The sequence below is a fragment of the Echinops telfairi genome, unplaced genomic scaffold, assembly GCF_000313985.2.
Source record: "Echinops telfairi isolate 266 unplaced genomic scaffold, ASM31398v2 ScPeMD7_7416;HRSCAF=8454, whole genome shotgun sequence".
NCBI classification, from domain to species: Eukaryota; Metazoa; Chordata; class Mammalia; order Afrosoricida; family Tenrecidae; genus Echinops; species Echinops telfairi.
In genome coordinates, this window is record NW_022111316.1 from 268,664 (window position 1) to 289,352 (window position 20,689).

The 20,689-nt window shown below is 57.2% G+C and overlaps 1 protein-coding gene across 1 annotated transcript in view; it reads right to left on the reverse strand.

Annotated features, from left to right (window-relative positions):
• Positions 1 to 255: 255 nt before the first annotated feature.
• FADS2 (fatty acid desaturase 2) overlaps positions 256 to 20,689 on the reverse strand; it is a 31,978-nt gene continuing 11,544 nt past the window's right edge. Inside the window, exons 2-10 of the mRNA XM_004714937.2 lie at positions 17,220 to 17,330; positions 16,661 to 16,858; positions 16,455 to 16,556; positions 12,896 to 13,021; positions 6,926 to 6,986; positions 6,537 to 6,613; positions 852 to 949; positions 574 to 670; positions 256 to 346 (exon numbers count right to left, since the gene is read on the reverse strand). Coding sequence (XP_004714994.1) covers positions 263 to 346; positions 574 to 670; positions 852 to 949; positions 6,537 to 6,613; positions 6,926 to 6,986; positions 12,896 to 13,021; positions 16,455 to 16,556; positions 16,661 to 16,858; positions 17,220 to 17,330 — 954 coding nt within the window. The 3' untranslated portion in view covers positions 256 to 262. The remainder of the gene's footprint in view (positions 347 to 573; positions 671 to 851; positions 950 to 6,536; positions 6,614 to 6,925; positions 6,987 to 12,895; positions 13,022 to 16,454; positions 16,557 to 16,660; positions 16,859 to 17,219; positions 17,331 to 20,689) is intronic.

The window sequence follows — 20,689 nt, forward strand, 5'->3', positions numbered from 1 at the left end:
ACACATGCTCATCCTGCAGACAGGGAATGAGGGTGGGGGTCTGTAGGGTGGCAGGAGGGGACAGGGTCCGTGGCAGAAGGTGTGACAAAGACGAGGGGCAGCACGGGTGGCAGGGACGTAGCGGGCCTCCGTGTCCCTATCGATCAAGTGGGGCCTCCCCATTCCTGCCCGCTCCCCACGCACGCTCTCGGTGAACTGTGAAAGGGGAGGTTATCGCTGCTGCCCTGGGGACACATACGGGCCCGCTGCCCCCCTGCCGCACTCACTGGTGCTCAATCTGGAAGTTGAGGTGCCCGCTGAACCAGTCGTTGAAGAAGGACTGTTCCACGTTGCAGGTGGCTGCCAGCTGCGGGAGGGGAGAAGGAAAGGGGGGGAGGCGGTGAGCAGCCGGAGGCCAAGGCAGACCCAAGGGCCTCCCGCCTGTCCAGCCAGACCACCCCTGCCGCCCTTCCTCGCTTCACCCCGAGGCTGCAGGGGAAGCCCAGTGTGGGCCTGGGTCTCCATTTCAGGGGTCCGAGAACATGCCCTGAGGCCTGGGCTCTGAAGGGCTCGGCTGACCGGCGGGGCCCTCACCTGGCTGCTGAGCCAGTCTCGGTAGTGCTCTCGGTCAATCTCCATGACGATGTGATTCATCTGCGTGACCCACACGAACCAGTGGCTCTCCACGAACCTGAGAGGAGTGCTCGGCTGGAGCCGTGGGCGGGTCCCCGCTGGGGGCTCCCGGGGCCCCGGCAACCCTCCCACGGAGGCCCCAATGTGGGAAGCGGAGCCCCTGGAGCCTTCCCTCAGGTGGCCCCCAGAATTGTCCTCCCCACCAGGGTCCCAGAGGAGAACCGACCACGCCCAGGCACCTGATAAAGTTGAGGAAGAGGAGGGCCCCCAGGATGCCAAAGAAAGGGCTGTAGGTGACGAAGAAACGGATATAGTAGCTGATGGCCCAGGTCAAGTCCTGCGGGGGAAATGGGATTAGAGGCAGGCTGGCTGGCCTGCCGGCCGCGGCCTCTGTCATGCGCCGGACGGGAACCACACGTGCGGCTCAAGCACACACTCCGAGGGGCAGTGGTGCCTAAGGAGCCCCAAGGGCCTCTGGGAACTTGGGCCCCAGCCACTGAGCAACACTCCCCTGGGCCTGTGTAGAAGGAAACACACTGCCTGTTCCAGCAGCAGGCGGGCCGGGTGCTCTGTGAAAGAGCCGAGCAAACGAAGAGGGCAGGGACATCAGCCCAGAGGGCAGCCTTGGCTGGGGGCCAGAGGCCAGCAGCCCCTCCTTCTGAAGGACTGCCAGCACCCAGCCCACAACAGTGGCCGTCCACCACCAACCCTGGAACCCCTGTCCCTCCCGTCACACGGCGGTGCAGGTGGCCAAGGGCAATGGACATCACTGGTACTCTCAGTGGCCTGACACTGCTGGCCCCTGGCCCATGCCAGAGTCCCCTCCAGTTCCCTCCACTCTATCCTCCCGCCCCTCGCAGGGGACTGTCCTGAGCTTGGGCATCCTCTCTTCCTGGGCAAGTGTCTCCCTCTGGCTGCTCCCACTGACCCTCCTGCACGGCTCACAGCCTCCTCTCTGCTCTAAGTCCACATGCTGCAGCTGGACCACAGCCTTGTCCTTGGGCCCCCAGTGAGTCACCTTACACCAAGCCGACCCCACCTCTTCCTGCTGACCCTCACAGCCCCAGGGCCAGCAGCCAGGAGTAGCCTTGTTGACCCGGCTCGTGGCCACCTCAGGCCGTGCCTGCTTCCCTGCATCCGGGGCTCAACGTCTGGTCTCTTCCTCCCTTCATGTCCCCACAGAAATCTTCTGACTGCCACGGAGCCCCAGTGCTGCTTCAGAATCTCGTTGGGAGGTGCCGTCAAGTCAGTTCCAACTCATGGCGACCCAGGGCAGAACCGGGCGGAATCCCGCCTGAGCCTGCCGCGCAATCCGTGTGGTGTGAGCCCATGGTTGCAGCCACTGTGTCAACCCACCTCCTTGAGGGCCTGTGTGAGTCTGGGTACTTTAGAGAAACAAATCCACAGAAACTCATGTATGAGTTTTATAGAAAGGTTAAAGTACACATCAAGAAAACATCCCAACTCAGTGCTACCCAGTTCTAACATTATCCCGTATGTCCGCCACCAATCCACAAAGTCCTCCTCCGTCTCACAAAACACACACTGATGCCGACTGCAGGAGGAAAGCTGAATCCGTGAACGTGTAAGCATCTCAGCGCTGGCAGGGGTCTTCATGTGGCTTCTCCAGGTCCAGGGTTTGGGCTACATTAGGGTAGGTCCATGTAGCTTCTCCTCGGGGATGTCTTGCAAGAAGTGAGCCTTGCCAGCTGAAGCAGGGAACTGGCCAAGGCAGCTGCACCCTGGTCCGACCATCACAAAGCAAGGGACCCGAGAACTCCAAAGGCAAGGTTCACCAAGCCATTTATCTCTCTGCCCTTCAATTAACCCATGTTTATCGGCCAGGTTGGCACAATAAACTAACTCAGGGCCTCCCTCTTCTTCACGGACCCTTTATTCTACCAAGCACGACATCCTTTCTCAGGACTGGTTCCCCTCCAGACTGTGTCCCACGTGTGTGAGGTGAAGTCTTGGCATCCTCGCTTCTAAGGTGCATGCTGGCTTTCCTTCTCCTGAGACAGATTTGTTCTTTCTCTGGCAGCCCAGGGCCTAGTCAAGACTCCAGACCGGAAGTCAAGGGCATCAGTTCTACACTGGCCAGCTCTCACAAGCATGGGAGCCAGGGGTGGGGGTCAGATGGTTCGCACCAGTTTGGCAGTACTGATCCCTGACTTGGTGTTGAGTTCTGTGAGCCGGTTGTTAAACTGGTACTTGTAACCAGGGCTCTCTCTACGGTGGGCACTGGGGTAGCTGCCCAACGTGGAGATCACAAACGACCACTCTGTATACTCTTTGTGAACGTCCATCTGCGTGCGGGGAGCGCCCGTGGTCACGTCCGCTCCATCCGTAGGTATAAAGAAATTAGACAGAACGAGGCTCGCCATGTCGATGTCCTCCTTTCCTAAGACTTGTTATTTGATGAGTAACGAGTTTTATGAAATGCTGTTTTTATTCCCGGGCGTTGGCTAGTTCAGGAAACAAATGTACTGTGTAAAGATAGAGGGGGAAGCACCCAAGGGTGACATGCTGCCATTCATTGCAGCTTTGTGTTGCGCCCCAAATTCCCATGAGATAGGGCGAGTGAGTTATGGAATTCCTGAGAGAATTCAGAGAGCTAAACATGACTGTCAGAACAACGAAGCAGGAAGGGGTTTTCCAGGGAGACACAGTATGGTCCAAGAAGAGAAGCCGCCTGTCTCTAATACAGCCAACACGAGGACTACTGTCTAACTGGCCTGCCTCCAAGGCACGGGATCCGTCTCCCACAGCGGAGAGATCACACTACAGCAGAGGATGCTCGGATAAAGGTGAAGAAGATGCCAGTCAAGAAGCAATACGGAAGTAAATTAATGTTTTTAAAGAAGCAGTATGTAAATAGTATCTTAAATAACAGTGTCATTGGTTTTTTGGGTCAGGATTTAATATTTTTTATTAACATTTGAGAAAGCTTTCTTATAACAAAATTAGCTTTGTGTCCCTCTTTTACTGTTCTTCTCTAAGTATGAACTGTATGAAATAAACAACACTCTTTCGGCATATCCTTTTTGATGCTCCTATGGTCATTGCAGCCTCAAACCGGTTGTTAGCTTATTTGTTGGGGGTTGACTGTGAAGACCATCTTTGGGGTCAGGGACACCCCAGCCCTCCGAGTGGCATCTCTGCGTGTTAGCACTTCTAAGAGGTCTTGTGCGTGCAAGAGCCAGGCAACACATTATGCGATCTCTTGGCTGCTGCTTCCCTGAGCACCGATTGCGGAGCCAATCGAAGCGATTCCCTTGTCAGCTTCCACACCGTCTTCGTGGATCAGGATGATGCTTCCCGGGCCATGTGGGAGGATTTGGGCTTCATTCATTGGCGTTGAGATGCCAGCCACGCGAAGGTAGTGCGCCTTGGCCTTCACCGGTGATTGCCTCCAGGCCTCTTCCACGGCAGCAGAACGGCGGCGTCACCGGTGCATGGAGGGTTGTTCGCGAGCCTTCCTCCAATCCCAGTGCTGTGTTCTCATTTCCTGGAGTGCTTGCTCGGCACACAGGCGGAATAACTTTGGTGAAGGGACCCCAGGCACACCGTTGCCCCATCTTCAACCATGCTGCATTCCTTGTTCTGTGTGAAGGACTCCCTTGGTCTATGATGAGAAGGGCACTCCCAGAATCCTTTAGGAGGCTGGTTTGTGCTGGTTCGGCTGTGAGGAAGGTAGACTGATGACGACACTGGCCCATCGAGTGGCAGGATGACACCGGGAATGTAGCCGCTGGCGGCCGTGCCCCAGCCCTGCAGGCACTGCGCACGCACGCGCTGTGCTCTGTGACGATCCCTATGCAAAGGCTTAGGCTCCACCTTAACCTACTCCACCCCTCGGCTTTACGGGGCTGGGGTGGGGTGGGGGGGCTGGAGAGAAGGATTCCTGAGGGAGGGGCCAGTCTGAGCCACTGAGACCCTGCTTCTCACGCCACAGCACCCAGCACCAGTGCCAAGTCTGTCCACAGACCAACAGGAAAAAACCCAAAAACCTGCCCGTTGCCCTCGAGCGGCTTCTAACTCCTGGTAACTACGCATGCAGAGGACGCCATGTGTGCAGAGGACCCCGTGTCTGCTGTGATGTTTGGAAGCAGACTGCCCGCCTTTCTTCTGAGGTGCCTCTGGGCTGGTTTGAACCCCCAACCTTTAGGCGTGGTCAGGCACTGAACCTCTCGAGACACCTGGACTCCTGCTGAGAGGCTCAACCAGTTGCTATTTAAACAGCGAAGCCCAAGGCGACGGGCCTGAAGCCTGCTCCCGGCTGTGGCCAGGGCAGGGCCATCAGGGTCCCCGGTGGTTATCTGGGGCCAGGAAGGCCTGAGGGGCCTGTCCGAGCCCCCTGGGTCTGGCTCTCAGATGCCTTTGTTCCGATGCATCTCCTTCAGTGCTGCCCCAGTCGTCGGCTTTGTCTCTCGAGGGACACAATCCATGAAAATGATCAGAGCAGCCGGGCGCAACCTCCCGTTCCCATTCTGACTTGGCTGCTTCCAGAACCCGCGCACCCAGTGAAAGCAGAACTGCCCAGGGCTTCAGGCAGCCGGCCAGGGGGGTCGAATCTGCAGCCCCTCAGCCCGTCCAGAAACCGTGGGCTGTTACTCCCTCCCTCTGGCCCTCACTGGCCGGAGGAGCAACTGGCAGAAAGTACTGGCAACCGTCCCCTTGTTAAAACCAGCTCACCTCTGCCCAATCTCGGTGACAGTGTTCTCAGCCGCATGACAAACGTGCTGCTACTGCTCTGCCGTAAGGGACGGCACGCGACAGGGCAGCACCGTTCCCGCAGGAAGTCCCGTGCTGATGTCTTCCCAGGAGAAAGACATCACACGTGGTCAAAACCACACCAAACTGGCTGCCATCCAGTCAGCTTGGGCTCAGAGACCCGAGGACGGAGTAGAACTCGCCTCTGTGAGTGTCTGAGGCTGTAACTCTTCTCGGGAGTGGAAAGCCTCATCTCTCTCCTGCAGAGCGGTTGGTGGTTTTGAACCGCTGACCCTATAGCAGCCCAACGCCTAACCCCCTGTGTCGTCAGGGCTCCTCGTGCTGGGTAACGTTAAACAGCAACGAAAACAACAAAGACAACGAACTCAATGCCATTGAGTCCATTCCAACTCACAGTGACCCTACCGGACAGAGCAGAGCTGGCCCTGTGGGTTTCCCAGACGGTCATGCTTCACAGGAGCAGAAAGCCTCATCGTTCTCCCTCGAAGGGACTGGTGGCTTCGAATTGCTGATCTTAGCATCAGCAGCCCAGCATGTAATCACTACATTACCCGAGGAAGACTCCGTGAGGACTGATCCAGTGGCTGTAACAATGAGCTCAGACGATTGTGAGGATGGGGCTGCAGGATGGGGGAGTGTTTCAGAACCAACTGGATGGCATCTAACACCAGGGAAAATAAATTTCTGTTCCTGAAAGTCACTCCCTTTTGATAGTCCATAATCACGGCACGAAGAAGCAAAGGCTTGGGGGCTCGTCTTAAACTCTCAGAACCTCAACATCCCCAGGTGTGAGATGGTTAAAAAGATGTAACAAACGGCCAAGCAGGGCTAGTCAGAGACTGCTCACTTGTCTGTCCTCTCCTGTGTCCAATCTGCCGGGTCAGGTTCTGCCTGGGTCCAGGACGGGGGAGCGAATTCACTTGGGCATGCTCTCCTTTTAGGGGAAACCAGGCCAGTGCGCCTTGGTAACCCAGGGACGCCCTGTGTGTGTGGGGAGTCTGCCAAGCCAGGGGATGCCTCAGGAGCTCTGGCGTGTGTGGATGTGTGTTGGGGGAATGCTCTTTAGGACTGATGCACAGAGGCATAAGGCCACCAGGCGCGTGCACACACGCGTGCACACACACACACACACACACCACCTCCCCCGGGTCCATTCACGTTGGCCACCCTCCTCCCACCTCCCCACTCACCACCCAGTCTCTGCGGACGATCATGGTCATGATGATCTGATACTGGAAATACAAGGGGATGAGCACCGGAGGCCCAACTGCAGAGAGCAGAGAAGGCGTGTTTACCGCCTGCCCGCCACCTCCAGGACTGGGGGCTGGGGGCACAGACTGGTGGGTGTAGCACTGGGCTGGGTGGGACAGGGGGCCTGGGGCCCTCTTCTACCGCAGGACGATGAGCAGACAGCTTCCACCCCTCCCCTGGCTGCACACAGATCACGGATCTCACTCTGAGCCTCGGTGTTCCCATCTGTAAAACGGGGCTGGTGGCTGTGGGGGCTCCGTCTTGGACTAGATGGGCTGTGTCAGTGGGGGGGACGGGCACTTGACGTGTGTGGGTGGGGGGCACTCACTCAGGAAGAAATACTCATGCTGGCGGTTGTAGGGCAGGTATTTCAGCTTCTTCTTGCCGTACTGTGGAGAGAGGGGAGACCATGAGCCCTCGGCGCCCCAGGTCTTCCCCTCCTGGGAGCGGGCGCCTTTGGCCTTCTGGCCACGCTGTACCTGGTCTCCCGCTCAATTTGCCCACCCCCATCCTCGCGGTGGACACTTCAGGGGCTGTGGCTCCCAGTCAGTCACTGCCTCAGGCCACGCTGGGAACCCCAACCAGGAGCAGTGCTCATGGGACAGCACAAACCCAGGGAGAGCAAGTCCATGAAGGTGCAGCGGCTCCGAGCACACGCGGCGCCGTCCACTAGAGGGAGCTCTGGAGCTGCCCTCTTGGAGGATGGGCGAAACCCTCGGGCTCGCTGTGTAGCCTCATCACCTCGCCAGCCCTGTCCCCCTCCAAGCCATACCCTTTCCCCCAGATCAGAGCAGATCAAAAATCCACAGACTCCCAAAGAGGACAAGGCAGGTCAGAGCCCTCGGCTTTGCAGCGTGGCAGGATTCCTGGCTCATTCCCAGGAAACTGGTCATTTACACAAGAACAGTCACTAAGGGCCACGTCAGACCCAAATGGACCTCAGGGGATGCCTGTCCCTTTCCCAGTGGGAGCAGGCTTGGGAGGGCCTGGAAGTATGTCAGGTATGGCTGAGTCGATTCAGATTCATAGCCAGCCCCGGTGACAGAGTAGAACTGACCCCCTAAGGTCAGCTAGACTGGATCTTCACGGGAGCAGATCATCAGGAAAGCCTGGGGGGATTTGAACCACTAACCTTTCGGTGCACCGCCAACAGTTCACTGCTGCACCACCAGGAGGCCTAGGCACTGCAGGTACATCCCTGAAATGGCCAGGCTGGGGGACCTGCAGCAGCTGTGGGGCCCAGGAAGCTTATGGCCCACAGAGCAAGCCTCCCAGTCCTGCGCCAACCTCTTTCCAGAAGACCCTGCCCAGTACATCTCTGGTCCAGCTCCCTGGGGGAAGTGAGTGGCCCCCAAAGGCCAGCAGAGGCCAGGGCTCCCCAGAGAGGGACCTGACCAGCACAGACTGGAGGATCCCCAGCCAGGGCCCTGGCTAAGCAGGTTGGGGCAGGGGGTGCAGGCACCTGGGGAGTACATTTGAAGCTATATTTGCACAAGACCCTTGAGTTATGAAGCCTTTGTGGAGGGATGAGTATAGGGACGGAGCATCCCTGAGCTCCCCCTGGTTGGTGGGCACTGCTGGTCCCCATGGGCGCTCACACTGACCCAGTGGAGGTGACCCGGACCCCCACAGTGACAGTTCTCTGTGTCTGGCAGCCTAGGCCGATCACAGCCTTGGGATGCAGGGGCTCAGAGCCCAGAGACAGAGTTGGGATGGGAGCAGATGGCTTCAGCTCTCCCAGCACCTGGTCTGTGCTACCCAGGGCTGTGGAGGGGCCAGCGGTGGCACAGGACTCCCAGGAGACCTGCCTAACTGACAACACGCTCACCGTTGCGGTAAAGGGGGCGCCTCTCATCAGTTGGGGGGGTCAACTCCAGTCTCAGAAACCCATAGGGGCAGTTCCACCCTGTCCTACAGGGTGGCTCTGAGTTACAGTCCACTCGATGGCAGTGGGTAGCAGATCTTGGGCGGGGCAGGGCCGGCCCACAGAACCCTTTGGGAAACCAAGAGAGCCATCCATGGGCAAGGTGAGGCCACGCCTGGGTCATGCTCCTGCCTTTCTGCATGTTCCTCACTCAGGCAGAGCCCTGGTGGCCCAGCGGTTACACCTGCAGCTGTTAACCCAGAGGTCAGCACTTCAAACCACTGGCTGTCCTGTGAAGAAATTGCTGGGATTGGCTCCTATGGACACAATGGCTTAGAACACCCTTCTCGGTCACCGTGAGTCAAAACAGGCTTGGCAGCATGCACCGAGATGTCCAAGGAGGAGAAACACAACCAGGACGGGTATTCTAGAACATGCCACGCTATGGGGATGAGCCCAGTTATCATCCACAAACATTTCCCATGTGCCTCCGTGACACAGGCAGCCTGGGTTTGATACCGCCATTGCTACTTTGAGTGACTTATCTTATTGTTCTTAGCCTCAGTCATGCCCTCTGTCAAAGGGGCGGCATCTGCTTCTCAGGCTGGAAGCTAAGCAATATTCCATGTGGGCAGTACTGGATCCCTGCACTTGCCAAGAGCCAGCTTTTCACACCCTGGCACCCCCAGGGCCTGGACATAGGGAATGGAGCGACCCAAAGGTCCCCCCACTTCTCCAGAGAGGTTCCTCGTCACACCCCTAGGAGCCAGGCCCACGGGGTCCCCAGGCCGCAGAAATGGCTAAGCATTTAGCTTGAATGGTTTGAGCGCACCTAGAAGTACCTTGGAAGAGAGGTCAGACGGTCTACTTCTGAGAAAGCAGCGTTGAAAACCCTGCAGAGCCTCCGTTCTACCTATCACACAGGGGTCACCCGAGCCAGAATGGACTCGCCCCCTCTGGTCGGACAATGAACACGGTCTGGCTGCTAAGAAAGATGGGAGGTGCCTGCAAAGAAAGGCCTGGCAGTCTAATTCCAAGCAATCGGGCATTGAGAACCCTCTGGAGCACAGTCCTGCTCGGACACGCATGGGGGGCCCAGGCCCCCCGAGTCGGCGTTGACAGGGCACCAAATGGGTTTTAAAGCCACAGCCAGGGAAGGGGCTGGGAGACGGCAGCATCGCACCAGCTGGATACAGATGAGGGCTAGCTGCTTGGGGTGGCCAGACTCCTGGTAGGACAAGTCTGGACACACAGGGCTGGCCTTGAACAGGACAGCATGTTCCCAGGATGAGGTGGACAGCAGAGGACTCAGGCCAGCAGCAGAGGGAGGACACTGGGCTTCCCAGAGGAGGGCTGACTCTCTGGTAGCCAGCCTCTCCACGGACGGCAGGCCCAGGAGGAGGGGACCGTTCCACTTTGGAACGATATGTGTTCGGGATAACAAGGCCCTTCCTTGTCTGTCCAGGGCCGGGGGAGGCAGCCGCACAGCACGTCCTTCCCTCTGGGAATTTGCAGTGGCGTAGAGAGCCAGAGACCTGGCAGCCCCGGGGAAGGGGCAGGAGGGAGGGTTCCCAGGGCTGCCCAGAGATGGGGATGGCCAGCAGGAGGGGCAGAGGGCGTCCAGATGAGGGGGTGGGATAGGGAGACACATGCACACACAGACACGCTCAGTCTGAGTGGACAATGGCCTTTCTAGGCCCCTCAAGGAGGAAAGCCAAACAAGACATCACTGCTCTTTCACGCTGCTCGGCAAGTTCAGGTCACGGCCCCAAACTCCAAGTGGAGATAAAAGCAGGGCTGTTAGGAAAGGAGCCGGGATCCGTGGTGCAGTGTGGGAAACAGAAGCCATTCCCCAGGCTGTCCCCCCATAGTAGACACCAAACCTAAGGTGCTGTTTGCAAACACACAGACACTGACTATTAAACACTTCGGAGGCAACTGCTTAAAGGCCGTCTGCCTGAAGGTTGTCAGACATCTAAGGCGATCAGACCCTTGTAGTCTGCCCCACCCGAAGTACAGCCCACTCCCTCCTGGTAAGGATAACGGCGTGTTTCCCTGTAGGTAGGAGAGCCCAAAGACATCTAAGGTCAAGCCAAGTCAGGGACCACCAAGGTCAGACTACCATTTTGACTCTAGAGCCCGCCCATCTTGTTACATTTGTGCCTTCCTGCCTGTCACATGTGTGCCCTTCCCGTTCCTATTGCGTGCACGCCCCTAGCTCGTCCCCTTCCTGTCAGGCGAACGCCTATTGTACAGCCCCTTCCTGTTATGCATGCGGTTACCTGTAATTAGGGCGGCTTGCATGCTCCACGTGTGTATAAGCCTTGGTTGGAAATACATTCTCTCTCTCTCTGCGCGAATGGGGCTCCTGAAGTCCGGACGGTCCCGAAGGTGAGCACCCACGTGCTTTATCTTGTCTGATGTCTCTTTCAACTGCACAACCGCCCACCCCCTGGACCCACTCGATTGTAGAGGCTGATACCTGACAGCGTCGTGGTTACACCCCGAGCTGCTAACCGAAAAGTCCACAGTTCGAAACCACCAGCCGCTCAAGACAAACTAGAGAATCAGTCTCAGAAACACAGTTCTACCCGGTCTGGTAGGGCCGCTCGCTGAGTCGGCACCACCTCGAGGGCAGTGAGTGACCAGGACGACGAGGCAGAAGGGGCTGTCCGAGGGTGCGACTCCCTGTCCCAGAAACTCAGCTGAGCCACCGCCACCGCAGAGCCATCAGAATCAAAACCCGGGCTGCCGCCGAGGAACCAGCAAATCAAGAAGAGACACAAGCGCCGGGACCTGGAGTTCAATTCCGGGCCACGTCAAGGACAGGGTAGGACTGCCCCCGTGGGTCTCTGAGACTGTGACACTGCTCGGGAGCAGAAAGCCTCGTCTTTCACCCGAGGGGCAGCTGGTGGGCTTAAACTGTTGACCCTGTGGCTGGCCGCCCAGCACATAATCCATTCTGATCCTGGGGCTCCTCTGGTTGGATTCAAACCTTCGACCTCTTGGCTAGCAGTGTGTTCACTATGTGCACCGCATGGGGACCTCTGAAGGTCTAGCACTGGAGTTGGAGGTGGTCACCCTCGGGGCCTGGGCAGCGGTCCAAGAAGGGAGCTAACAGACTGACTTTCTATTGTGTACGCGGCCGTGGGGTTACAGGCTTTTAGCAAGCACGCTCTGTCTTTGCAATAAAACCTGACCCGGGGATGGTAGCAGAGCTGTGTGGCCACCAGAGGATTCTCTACACCACCAGGTCCCATCCTCCTCTCCAGGAGCCCTGGTGGCAGAGCGGTTAAATGCTTGGCTGCTAAACAGCCGGTGGTTCAAACCCACCAGCCAACACTCAGTGGGAGAGAGATATGGCAGCTTGCTTCTGTACAGGTGACAACTCTTCTCTGTCCTGTGCAGTCCTACAATCAGAATGGACCCCCACCACCCCCAGCATGGGTGGGAGCCTCACTTCTAGCTGAGATGGGCTTTTCCATCTCCCTGGGGGTGGGCCGGACTCAGGTCTTCTCAGGAGCCCGCTGTCTTGGTCCAAGATTGCCAGGAAGGCCTCTTTCTTGGGAGCTGGCCTAGTGGGAACTGAGTCTTGGCTTCCTGGCACCAAACTAAACCAAACCCCTTGCCACCGAGTCAATTCTGACTTATACTGACCCTACAGGACACGGTAGAACTGCCCCTGTGAGTTTCTGAGACTGTCACTCTTTATGGGAGTAGAAAGCCCTATCTTTCTCCTATGGAGTGGCTGATGGTTTTGAACCACTCACCTTAAGGATCATAGCCCACCCTTAACCACTAGGGCTCCTGCCTTCCTGCTAAGCGGTTGCCACCTTTCTCCCTGCTCTGGGGAGAAGCACAGGCTGTCACTGGTTCAGGGCTGACCCTTGCACACGGAAGACCCATGTTCGATTCCTGCCACAGCACCTTGTGGCGCCCCCACCTGTCCGTCAGTGGAAGCTTACGTGTCACTGAGGATGCCAGACAGGTTATAACAGAGCTTGCAGTCTAAGCCGGACCAGGAAGAAAGGCCCTGGCGATCTACTCCTGAACATCAGCCCATGGGAAAACGTAGGATCCATATTCACGACCAACTGTATGTGAATGCGTGCGTGCGTGCATGCGTGCGTGTGGCAGGGGTCATTGTGTGCAGGGTCGCCCGAGGCAGGTGCTGGCTCAACAGCAGCTACTGAACAACCACGCGGAGGAACGAGGCAGGCGATGCTCCCAAGCTCCCGGGGAGAGAGGGAACCAGAAGTGGCCATTGCTCAGAGAAGGTGCATCCATCATGGATATGGTGGCCACGCCATGCAATCCCACCCTGAATTATTCAGCATGCCTGGGAGAGGACGAGGGCTCATGGGGTTGAGCATCCACCCTGGCAGCTCCCTCCCAGCCCCCCACGCCGTGTCCCCAGGGCCCCCCACCGCCTACCTCGATGGGCTGCCACTCGCCCAGGACAAACACGTGCAGCATGTTCACATCCGGGTCCTTGTGGAAGATGTTGGGCTTGGCGTGGTGCTGAAAGTGGCGGTGGTTCCACCAGTTGGCTGAGGCGCCCTGTGGGGGGAGGGGCAGGCGGTGAGGGGGACATCCTGCACCCCTGTGATGAGGCGCTGCCTCAGGAGCCGCTTCCTGCAGCTCCAACACCTGGGGCTGGCTTCCCCACAAGGCCCTCGGCCTCCCAGAGCGCCATGGGGGCCCTCCTGCCAGTTGGCCAGCCTCCGCGGCCATGACTCCCGAATCAATACAAGTCTGGTGATAAAGTGAGGAAGGCCGGTGTTGGTGTCATGGTGAGCGGAGTTTGATTTCTGGTTTTATGGATCCCGGTCCCTGAAACCAGGGAGAGTGGCGACCGCCCCACCTTGGGGACCCTCCTCCCCTAGCACAAACATCGCCTGGAGGGTATTCTATAACCAGCATGTGTCTCTGAAGCCTATCCCCCAAACTCTTTGTGCCAAAGACCCCCATTCGATTCTTCCTGGGGTTTCTCTTTTCTTGCTTTTTAATATATCCAACAGCCTACTTTGGGGATGTGCTGCTCCCACCAGAAAATGACCCCAAGACCCCTTTGTCGGTAACAGGCTAAGTTGATCTGCCTGCCAACGGTGTATGGCTAAACGTGTGTGTGTCCAAGTCCATGTGTGCCTTACATGGCAAAGGCCACAGCTGTCCCACCCAAGGCCTCTGGTGCCCACAGGCTGGATTTTCAGAGACTACATTTGCACCAAGATACCCCACCCCATCCCCCAGGGAGATGCTGGTTTCAGCAGCGAGAGCTAGCCAGGGGTTGTCACCCTACGCCTGGGAGACTTGGGGCTCATGCTCAGCACTGGCCCGCGAGGCTCAGCAACAATGAAAGGGTGTTAAGCAGGCCTGACTGCTAAAAACCGCCTGGAAGACATGTCCAACAGGAGACACTGGCCCAGAGGGAGAAGGCATGTCTGGATAAGGGGACACCGGCCGATAGCGAGAAGCTGACCGGCCTCTCCAGACCCAGGCCCTCTCCTGACTCAGGACCAGAGCTGCTTGTGCAACAGCTGTGTTGAAGAGGGGCTCAAAGGACACCCCCTTCCCTGCAGTCAGTCCTCTTTGTCCCAGAGAGGGGACCGGAGACACAGATGGATTATAAGGCACGTGACTAGGGCTTAGCCAGGGCTGTGGGGCCAGCTGTGACCACCTGGGGAGCCAAGAAAAGCGAGGTGCCCATGAACCTAGGTGGCAGGGGCTGGAAGAACCCTTCCCCGAGCCAGGCCCCTGCTTCCCACCAGCCCCCCGTCTCAGCTTTGTCCTCCTGCTGAGGCCAGACGCGGTGCTCCATCTGAGGCCCCTCAGGGACCGAGGGCCACAGGGCAGGAAAGGCCCTCAGGGCCCCAGCCCAGGGTCCCGGGAGCAGGACACAGGCCATCTCTGTTGCGTGTGGGGGACACCAGGGGCGGGGAGGAAAACGTTCCTTGCTGACGTTGGCGACTTTTATGTAACAGCAAGGAGCAGACTGGGAGACAAAGCACTCTTTCTGAGGAAATGCTGGACCGAAGCCAGGCTCTCAGGCCTCCTCGGACTCAAGGCCGGGCAAACTGCTGGCCGAGCACTGGCCACTCGGGCGGGGGCGGTTCACCACCCCCTCCCCCCAGGGTGCTTGCTCTGCACTGCAGGGGACGCTGCGCTGCTCCAAGTGAGTCAGGGTCGGGAGGGATGGGAGTCTTCGTGGCTGGCCGAGAGGCACTGCTCTCTGGGATTTGCAAAGCTGTGAGTTTCCAGGAAGAGATGTCTGGGGCCTGGCTCCCGAGGTGCCCGTGGGTGGCTTTGAAGCAGCCAGATGCCCGTGGGGCAGTGTCGGGGCAGGAAGCGGAGAGCAGCAGAGGCTCTTCCCCCAAAGCACCCATCAGATGAGCACAAGGTCACGGGCAAGTCCAGCTCGCCTTTTTACAAACTTGCAAAAGCCACAACGCCTCTGCAGGTCTTCCCATCATCTGTGGGGTGGACCCAAACCCAAACCCGCTGCCAAGGAGCTGAAGCCGACTCCCTGGGACCCCCGGACAGGGTAGTTCCTGAGACATGACTGAGGGAGGAGAAAGACATCACTCTCCGGTGCTTCCCAACTACCGGCCTGGTGGGTGGCAGACCAATGTGTGACCACGATGCCACACCAGGGCTCCGTGTGGAGGATGGTGACAGCCAACCCCCTTGCCTTCTGATATTCTAGGAGCCCTGGTTGGCGCTGTGGGTTAGGGTTGTTCAAGGTTGGCAGTTCAAACCCTCCAGCCATTCAGAGGGAGACAGATGAGGCTGCCTGGTCCTTCTTTTAACACTTTCAGCCTTGGAAACCCTGCGCAGGGCTCCTAAGAGCCAGAATCAACTCCATGCCAGTGGGTTTGGGCTGTTTATTGGCTCAGTTACCCTGATCTATGAGGAGTTAGGTAATACCTGAGGCAAAGCCCAACAACCCTCACTTCCATCAAGTGATGTCTACACAGAGCAACCCTATAAAAAACTCCCGGCTGACTCATAGTGACCCCCTGTGGGTTTCTGGGACTCTAAACTGTTTATGGGCATAGAAAGCCCCATCTTTCTCCTGTGAAGCTGCTGGTGGTTTCGAACTGCCGACCATTAGGATCTCAGCCCAATTCAAAACCACTATGCCACCAGGGCTCCTCAACCCTACAGGACAGGGTAAAACTGCCTCCTGGGTTTCAGACACTGCACCTCTTTACGGGAGTAGAAAGCCTCGTCTTTCTCCCACCGAGCAACTGGTGGTTTCGAAGTACTGACCTTATGGTCAGCAGCCCAACCTGTAGCCTGATTATATATATATATATATTACTCAAGCTCCTGCTCTCCAGACTCAACACACATCCAAAAATATTTGAGAAGACTTACAGTAAAGGAAGGAGCCCCCGTATCACAGTAGGGTACACGTTGGGACGAGGGGGCGAGAGGGTGGCAGTTCAAACCCACCAGCTGCTGCCTGGGGGAAAGATGAGGCTTTACAGTCTTGGGAACCCTATGGAGCAGCTCTGCTCTGGTCAGAGTCCACTCTTCCACAGTAAACAAAACAACAACAAAAAAACTTCACTGCTATCCAGAGGGTAGGACGGCCCCTGTGAGTTTCCGGCACCCGTCTTTCTCCAGCAGAGCTGTGGGTGGTTTTGAAGTGTGGATCTTTCAGATTAACGGCTAAGCCACCAGGGCTCCTTGATGCGGTAAGGGACAATGTGCAGTGGAATGACTAGAACAAAGACCGCGGGGCGGATGACATGTGACACGAGTCCAGGGCGAGCGCCTACAGCGGAGCCCACGCGTACACACCAGACCGGCGGCCGCCGTGCACACCAGACCGGCGGCCACCGAGTGTATTCGGACTCAGGGTGACCCCCTGTGTTTCTGAGAACTGCGTTGAGGGCGTTCTCCTGCCCCCACTCCCCACCCCACCCCCCACAGTCCCCAGTGAGGTGAGATGGCACAGGCCTCTCCTCCCTCCACCTGCCCTTACCTTCAGGTGGCCGATGACGAACTTGTGGGTGAGGCGGTTCCACCTGGACGTCTTGTACACAGAAAGGTGGCCGTAGTCATGCTGCAGCCACCCTGACTGGGCCTGGGGAGAGAGGGCCACCAATCCCGTCACCCAACCCGCTGAGCTCCCGCAGCGGTGGGAGGGGAGGGTGGGCTCCCAGGGGGCGGGGGCAGAGCTTGCTGCACCTGTGAGGTAGCGAGGATAAAGGCGGTAAGCAAGGTTGGGATCCAGCCATTGCCAAAGTACGCCATGATGAACCAGGCGAGGGTCTCCATGACGATGATGTGGGCCAGGTGGAGGAGGAAGAACAGGTGGTTGGACTGGAAGAGCTTCATGTCCTCGGCCGTCTTCCTCAGCGCCCGGAAGTCCTCGGTGATCTGAGCCTGGGTCAGCAAGGGCCCAGGGGAGGGCGTCAGCCGCCCGGGCCCTCCGGCGACCACAGTGCAGTCCGACGCGGCCCTGGGGACGCAGCCCTCACAGGCAGGAAAGGGTGGGCGCTCTGCTCTGGCTGGGGTCTTGGGGAGGGTGGGTGGGGGGCGGGCATTGTGGGGGAAGGGGAGAGGCGAGCCGGATAGGACTTGGGGACCAAGATGCGCCTCCAAGGAAAACGACAGCGTAGCTGGGAGATACAGGACGCAGGCCGAAGGGGCAAAAGAGCGGAGACAAAGGGATGAAAGGCAGCCTTAGGGCATGGGCAGAGGGTACCCCCTCCCGGAGAGACTGGCACCAGCCCGTCCCACTCACGTTCTTGCCGCGGTCCTGGCTGGGCTCATCGGGCGCCAGCTCCCCGATCAGCAGGGGCTTCATGAACTTGCGCACGAAATCGAGGTTGGGGTGGAAGGCGCGGAAGGCGTCCTGTGGGGCAGACGTCCCGGCTTGGAGGCTGGACCCTCACCTTCCTCAGACTTCGGGCGAGGCACCGTCGCTCCAGCCCCCAATGCCCTCTCTAGCCTCATTCCTGGCAGCCCCCTCTCTGCTCACCACAGCCGCACAGCCACCGAGTGTTTATGCAGGCGTGGGCACACGGCACTTATGCGCATGTGTGGCTGCCGTCGGGCACCCCAGGCTCTGAGCTGGGAGTCCCACCAGGGCACGAACACACCATCCACCAAGGGCACAAGGCCTAATCTCCATCTGACCTGGTTATCCATGACACAAACCCACTGCCACTGAGCAGGTTCTGACTCCCCGTGTCGCGATAGGGCAGGGCAGGGCTGCCCGGGTGGATCTCTTTAGGGGCACAGAAAGCCTCCTCTTTCTCCCGAGGCTGGGCTGCTGGTTTCAAACCGCTGACCTTGCTTGTGGTTAGCAGCCCAACACATAACCCGAACTACCGCCAGGGTACCCGTATAATCGATGACAAGATCAAAAATGTGCTTGGCACCCAAAACATCCCCAAAGGCGAGCTTTCAAATAAAGGCTATCCCCCTGGAGTACTACACCAAACAACAGCCGTGGAGTCGGTGCCGATGCGGAGCGACCCTTTAAGACAGGGTAGAACTTCCCCTGTGGGTTAAGAGTAGAAAAGTCCCATCTTTCTCCGGAGGAGCGGCGGGTGGGTTCGAACTGCTGACCTTGTGGTTCACAGCCCAATGCAGAACCACTAGGTCAAGAGACTGCCTGAGAGCAAAGATGAGACCGTTAAGGATACAGAGATGCCAGCTCTGTGTCCGAACAACCTGTGTTATCATCGTTAAGTGGGAACCCAAGTGGGCTGTGTAAACCCTCACTGAAAACACGACAGTATTTTCATAATACAGCAGAGCCAACACAGAGGATGTAAAATGCCTTTGGGAAAACAGTCAGGGAGCATCTGACCTCTGATGGTGTGCTAAGGGGGTGGCACCCTACCTACTTTAATAGCATCCAACTTCCTGTCAAAGCGCTGTGTTGTTTAAAAAACAATGGCAGTTGGACATCCTCTTGCAGAAGGGTCGCGGGGAGAAACAAGCCAGTCAGGGTGCAGTGTAGCAATGATGAAACACACAATTTTCCTCTAGTTCTTGAATGCTTCCTCCCCCTATCATGATCCCAATTCTACCTTGCAAGTCTGGCAGGACCAGAGGATGTACACTGGTACAGATAGGAACTGGAAACACAGGGAATCCGGGACAGATGAACCCCTCAGGACCAGTGGTGAGAGTGGCAATACCGGGAGGGTGGAGGGAAAGTGAGGGAGGAGGGGGGGGAACAGATGACAAGGATCTATATATAAGCTCCTCCCTGGGGGATAGACAACAGAAAAGTGGGTGAAGGGAGATGTGGGACAATGTAAGATATGACAGAGTAATAATAATTTATAAATTATCAAGGGTTCATGCGGAAGGGGGCATCGGGGAGGGTGGGGATGAGGAGCTGATATCAAGGGTTCAAGTAGAAAGCAAATGTTTTGAGAATGACGTGGGAGACAAATGTACAAAAGTACTTGACACAATGGATGTATGTGTGGATTGTGGTAAGAGTTGTACAAGCCCCCAATAAAATGATTTCATTATATATAAAAAAACAAAGGGCAAAAAGGTATTTCCTGTTGTCGCATTTGAGAACGTCCACATTTGCGCAGAAGAATTAAGCGGCAGAACCTCCCATCCCACCCGCAGAGGCCGCCAAGGTTAATACTTCCTTCCAGACTTTCCCCAGGCATGTGTTGGATGTCGTTAGGTGCCGCCCTGTCCTGTGGGCTCTGATCCCAAGCGACCTTGACCTTACGCACAACAGAAGGAAGACCCCGCCCCATCCTCACAATTGTTCCTGTGCCTGAGCCCATTGTGGCCACTGTGGTGTCCATCCATCCCACCAAGCGTCTTCCTCTTGTGCCCTGCTCCTCCACCTCACCAAGCACGCTGTCCTCCAGGGACTGGTGTGTCTCCTGGCAACATGTCCAAAGTATGTGAGCGAAGCCTCGCCATCCTTGCCTCTAAGGAGCCCTCTGGCTGAACGTCTTGCCAGACATGATTTCTCAGCCCATGGTGGGTGTTAAATTCGTCGTCTCATCACAAATACAGCATCTCTGTGAGGGAAGCAAGCTGAGCCCCGGGTCCCGGATGGGTGAATCCAGCAGTCAACAGCCTTCCCCTGCACGGGGCCAAAGAGAGGCTGGGATAGAGGAACGCGGCAATGACACCATGGAAACCCATCAGGGAAAAAATGAATGCATTAAAAAGGGTAGTGTGTCCTGGTCTAGATTTGGTTTTCTTAGAGGAACAAAACCCAAAACTTAAACATAATACTTGAAACTTGAAAGGCTCTGATTGAAGAACAACAAAACCCAAACAGACGCAGGCCATTCTTTTGGGTTGAATGAGACAATCTGTACACGGGCCAGTGACTTGGTCATGTTGTTGTTGTTGTCAAGTGCCTTCCAGTTGTTTCCAACTCAGCATCCCTATGTCCAACAGGTTAAGAAACACTGACCGGTTCTGGGCCACCGCACAATTGTTATGTCTGGGGTCAATCCATCTCGTTGAAGGTCTTCTCCTTTTTCGTTCACCGTCTGTCTAGTTTACCAAGGACAATGGCCTACTCCAGGGACTGGTCTCCCCTGACCACATCTCCAAAGTACCTAAGACGGAGTCTCAGCATCCTTGTCTGTACTTCTTCCAAGACAGAATGGTTTGTGCTCTGGGCAGTCCATGTACTTTCAAGATTCTTCTCTTGTCCGTATTCGCTGTCCAGCTCTCACAGGTATAGGAAAAGATTGGAAACCCTGACCTTTCAGTTCACAGCCCAATGTGTAACCCGCTACCCCACCGAGGCTCCTTCTCCTGTATCGCTGTTACCGCACAATGGTGTAGTCACCCGTTGCCTGTAACTAACGCAGAAGCCCCAGTGGTGTAGTGGTTGCGCATTGGGCTGTGATCCACATGACTGGCAGTTTGAGACCACCAGCAGCTCCCGGGGAGAAAGACTTGGAAACTCCCAGGGGGTCGCTGTAGGTCAGCATTGACTCTGTGATAGTTTCTTTTAACTCTTCCACTCCTGCGTCTCCCCCAGCCTCCATCATGTGATGCCAGCCCCCCACTCCCTGACACTGCCTTTCCCTTCTCCCAGTTTAACTCCCGTCTACCCCTCCCCCCTTAGCCACCTCTCAGGCCTGGGACTGAACCTGCCCCTGCCACCCCCACCTTTACAGTTCAACTTTCAGCCCTACAATAGACAGGCCTCTAAGGGGAACAATAAAGCCAGTGTGGCCCACACATGGTGGGGGGTGGAGG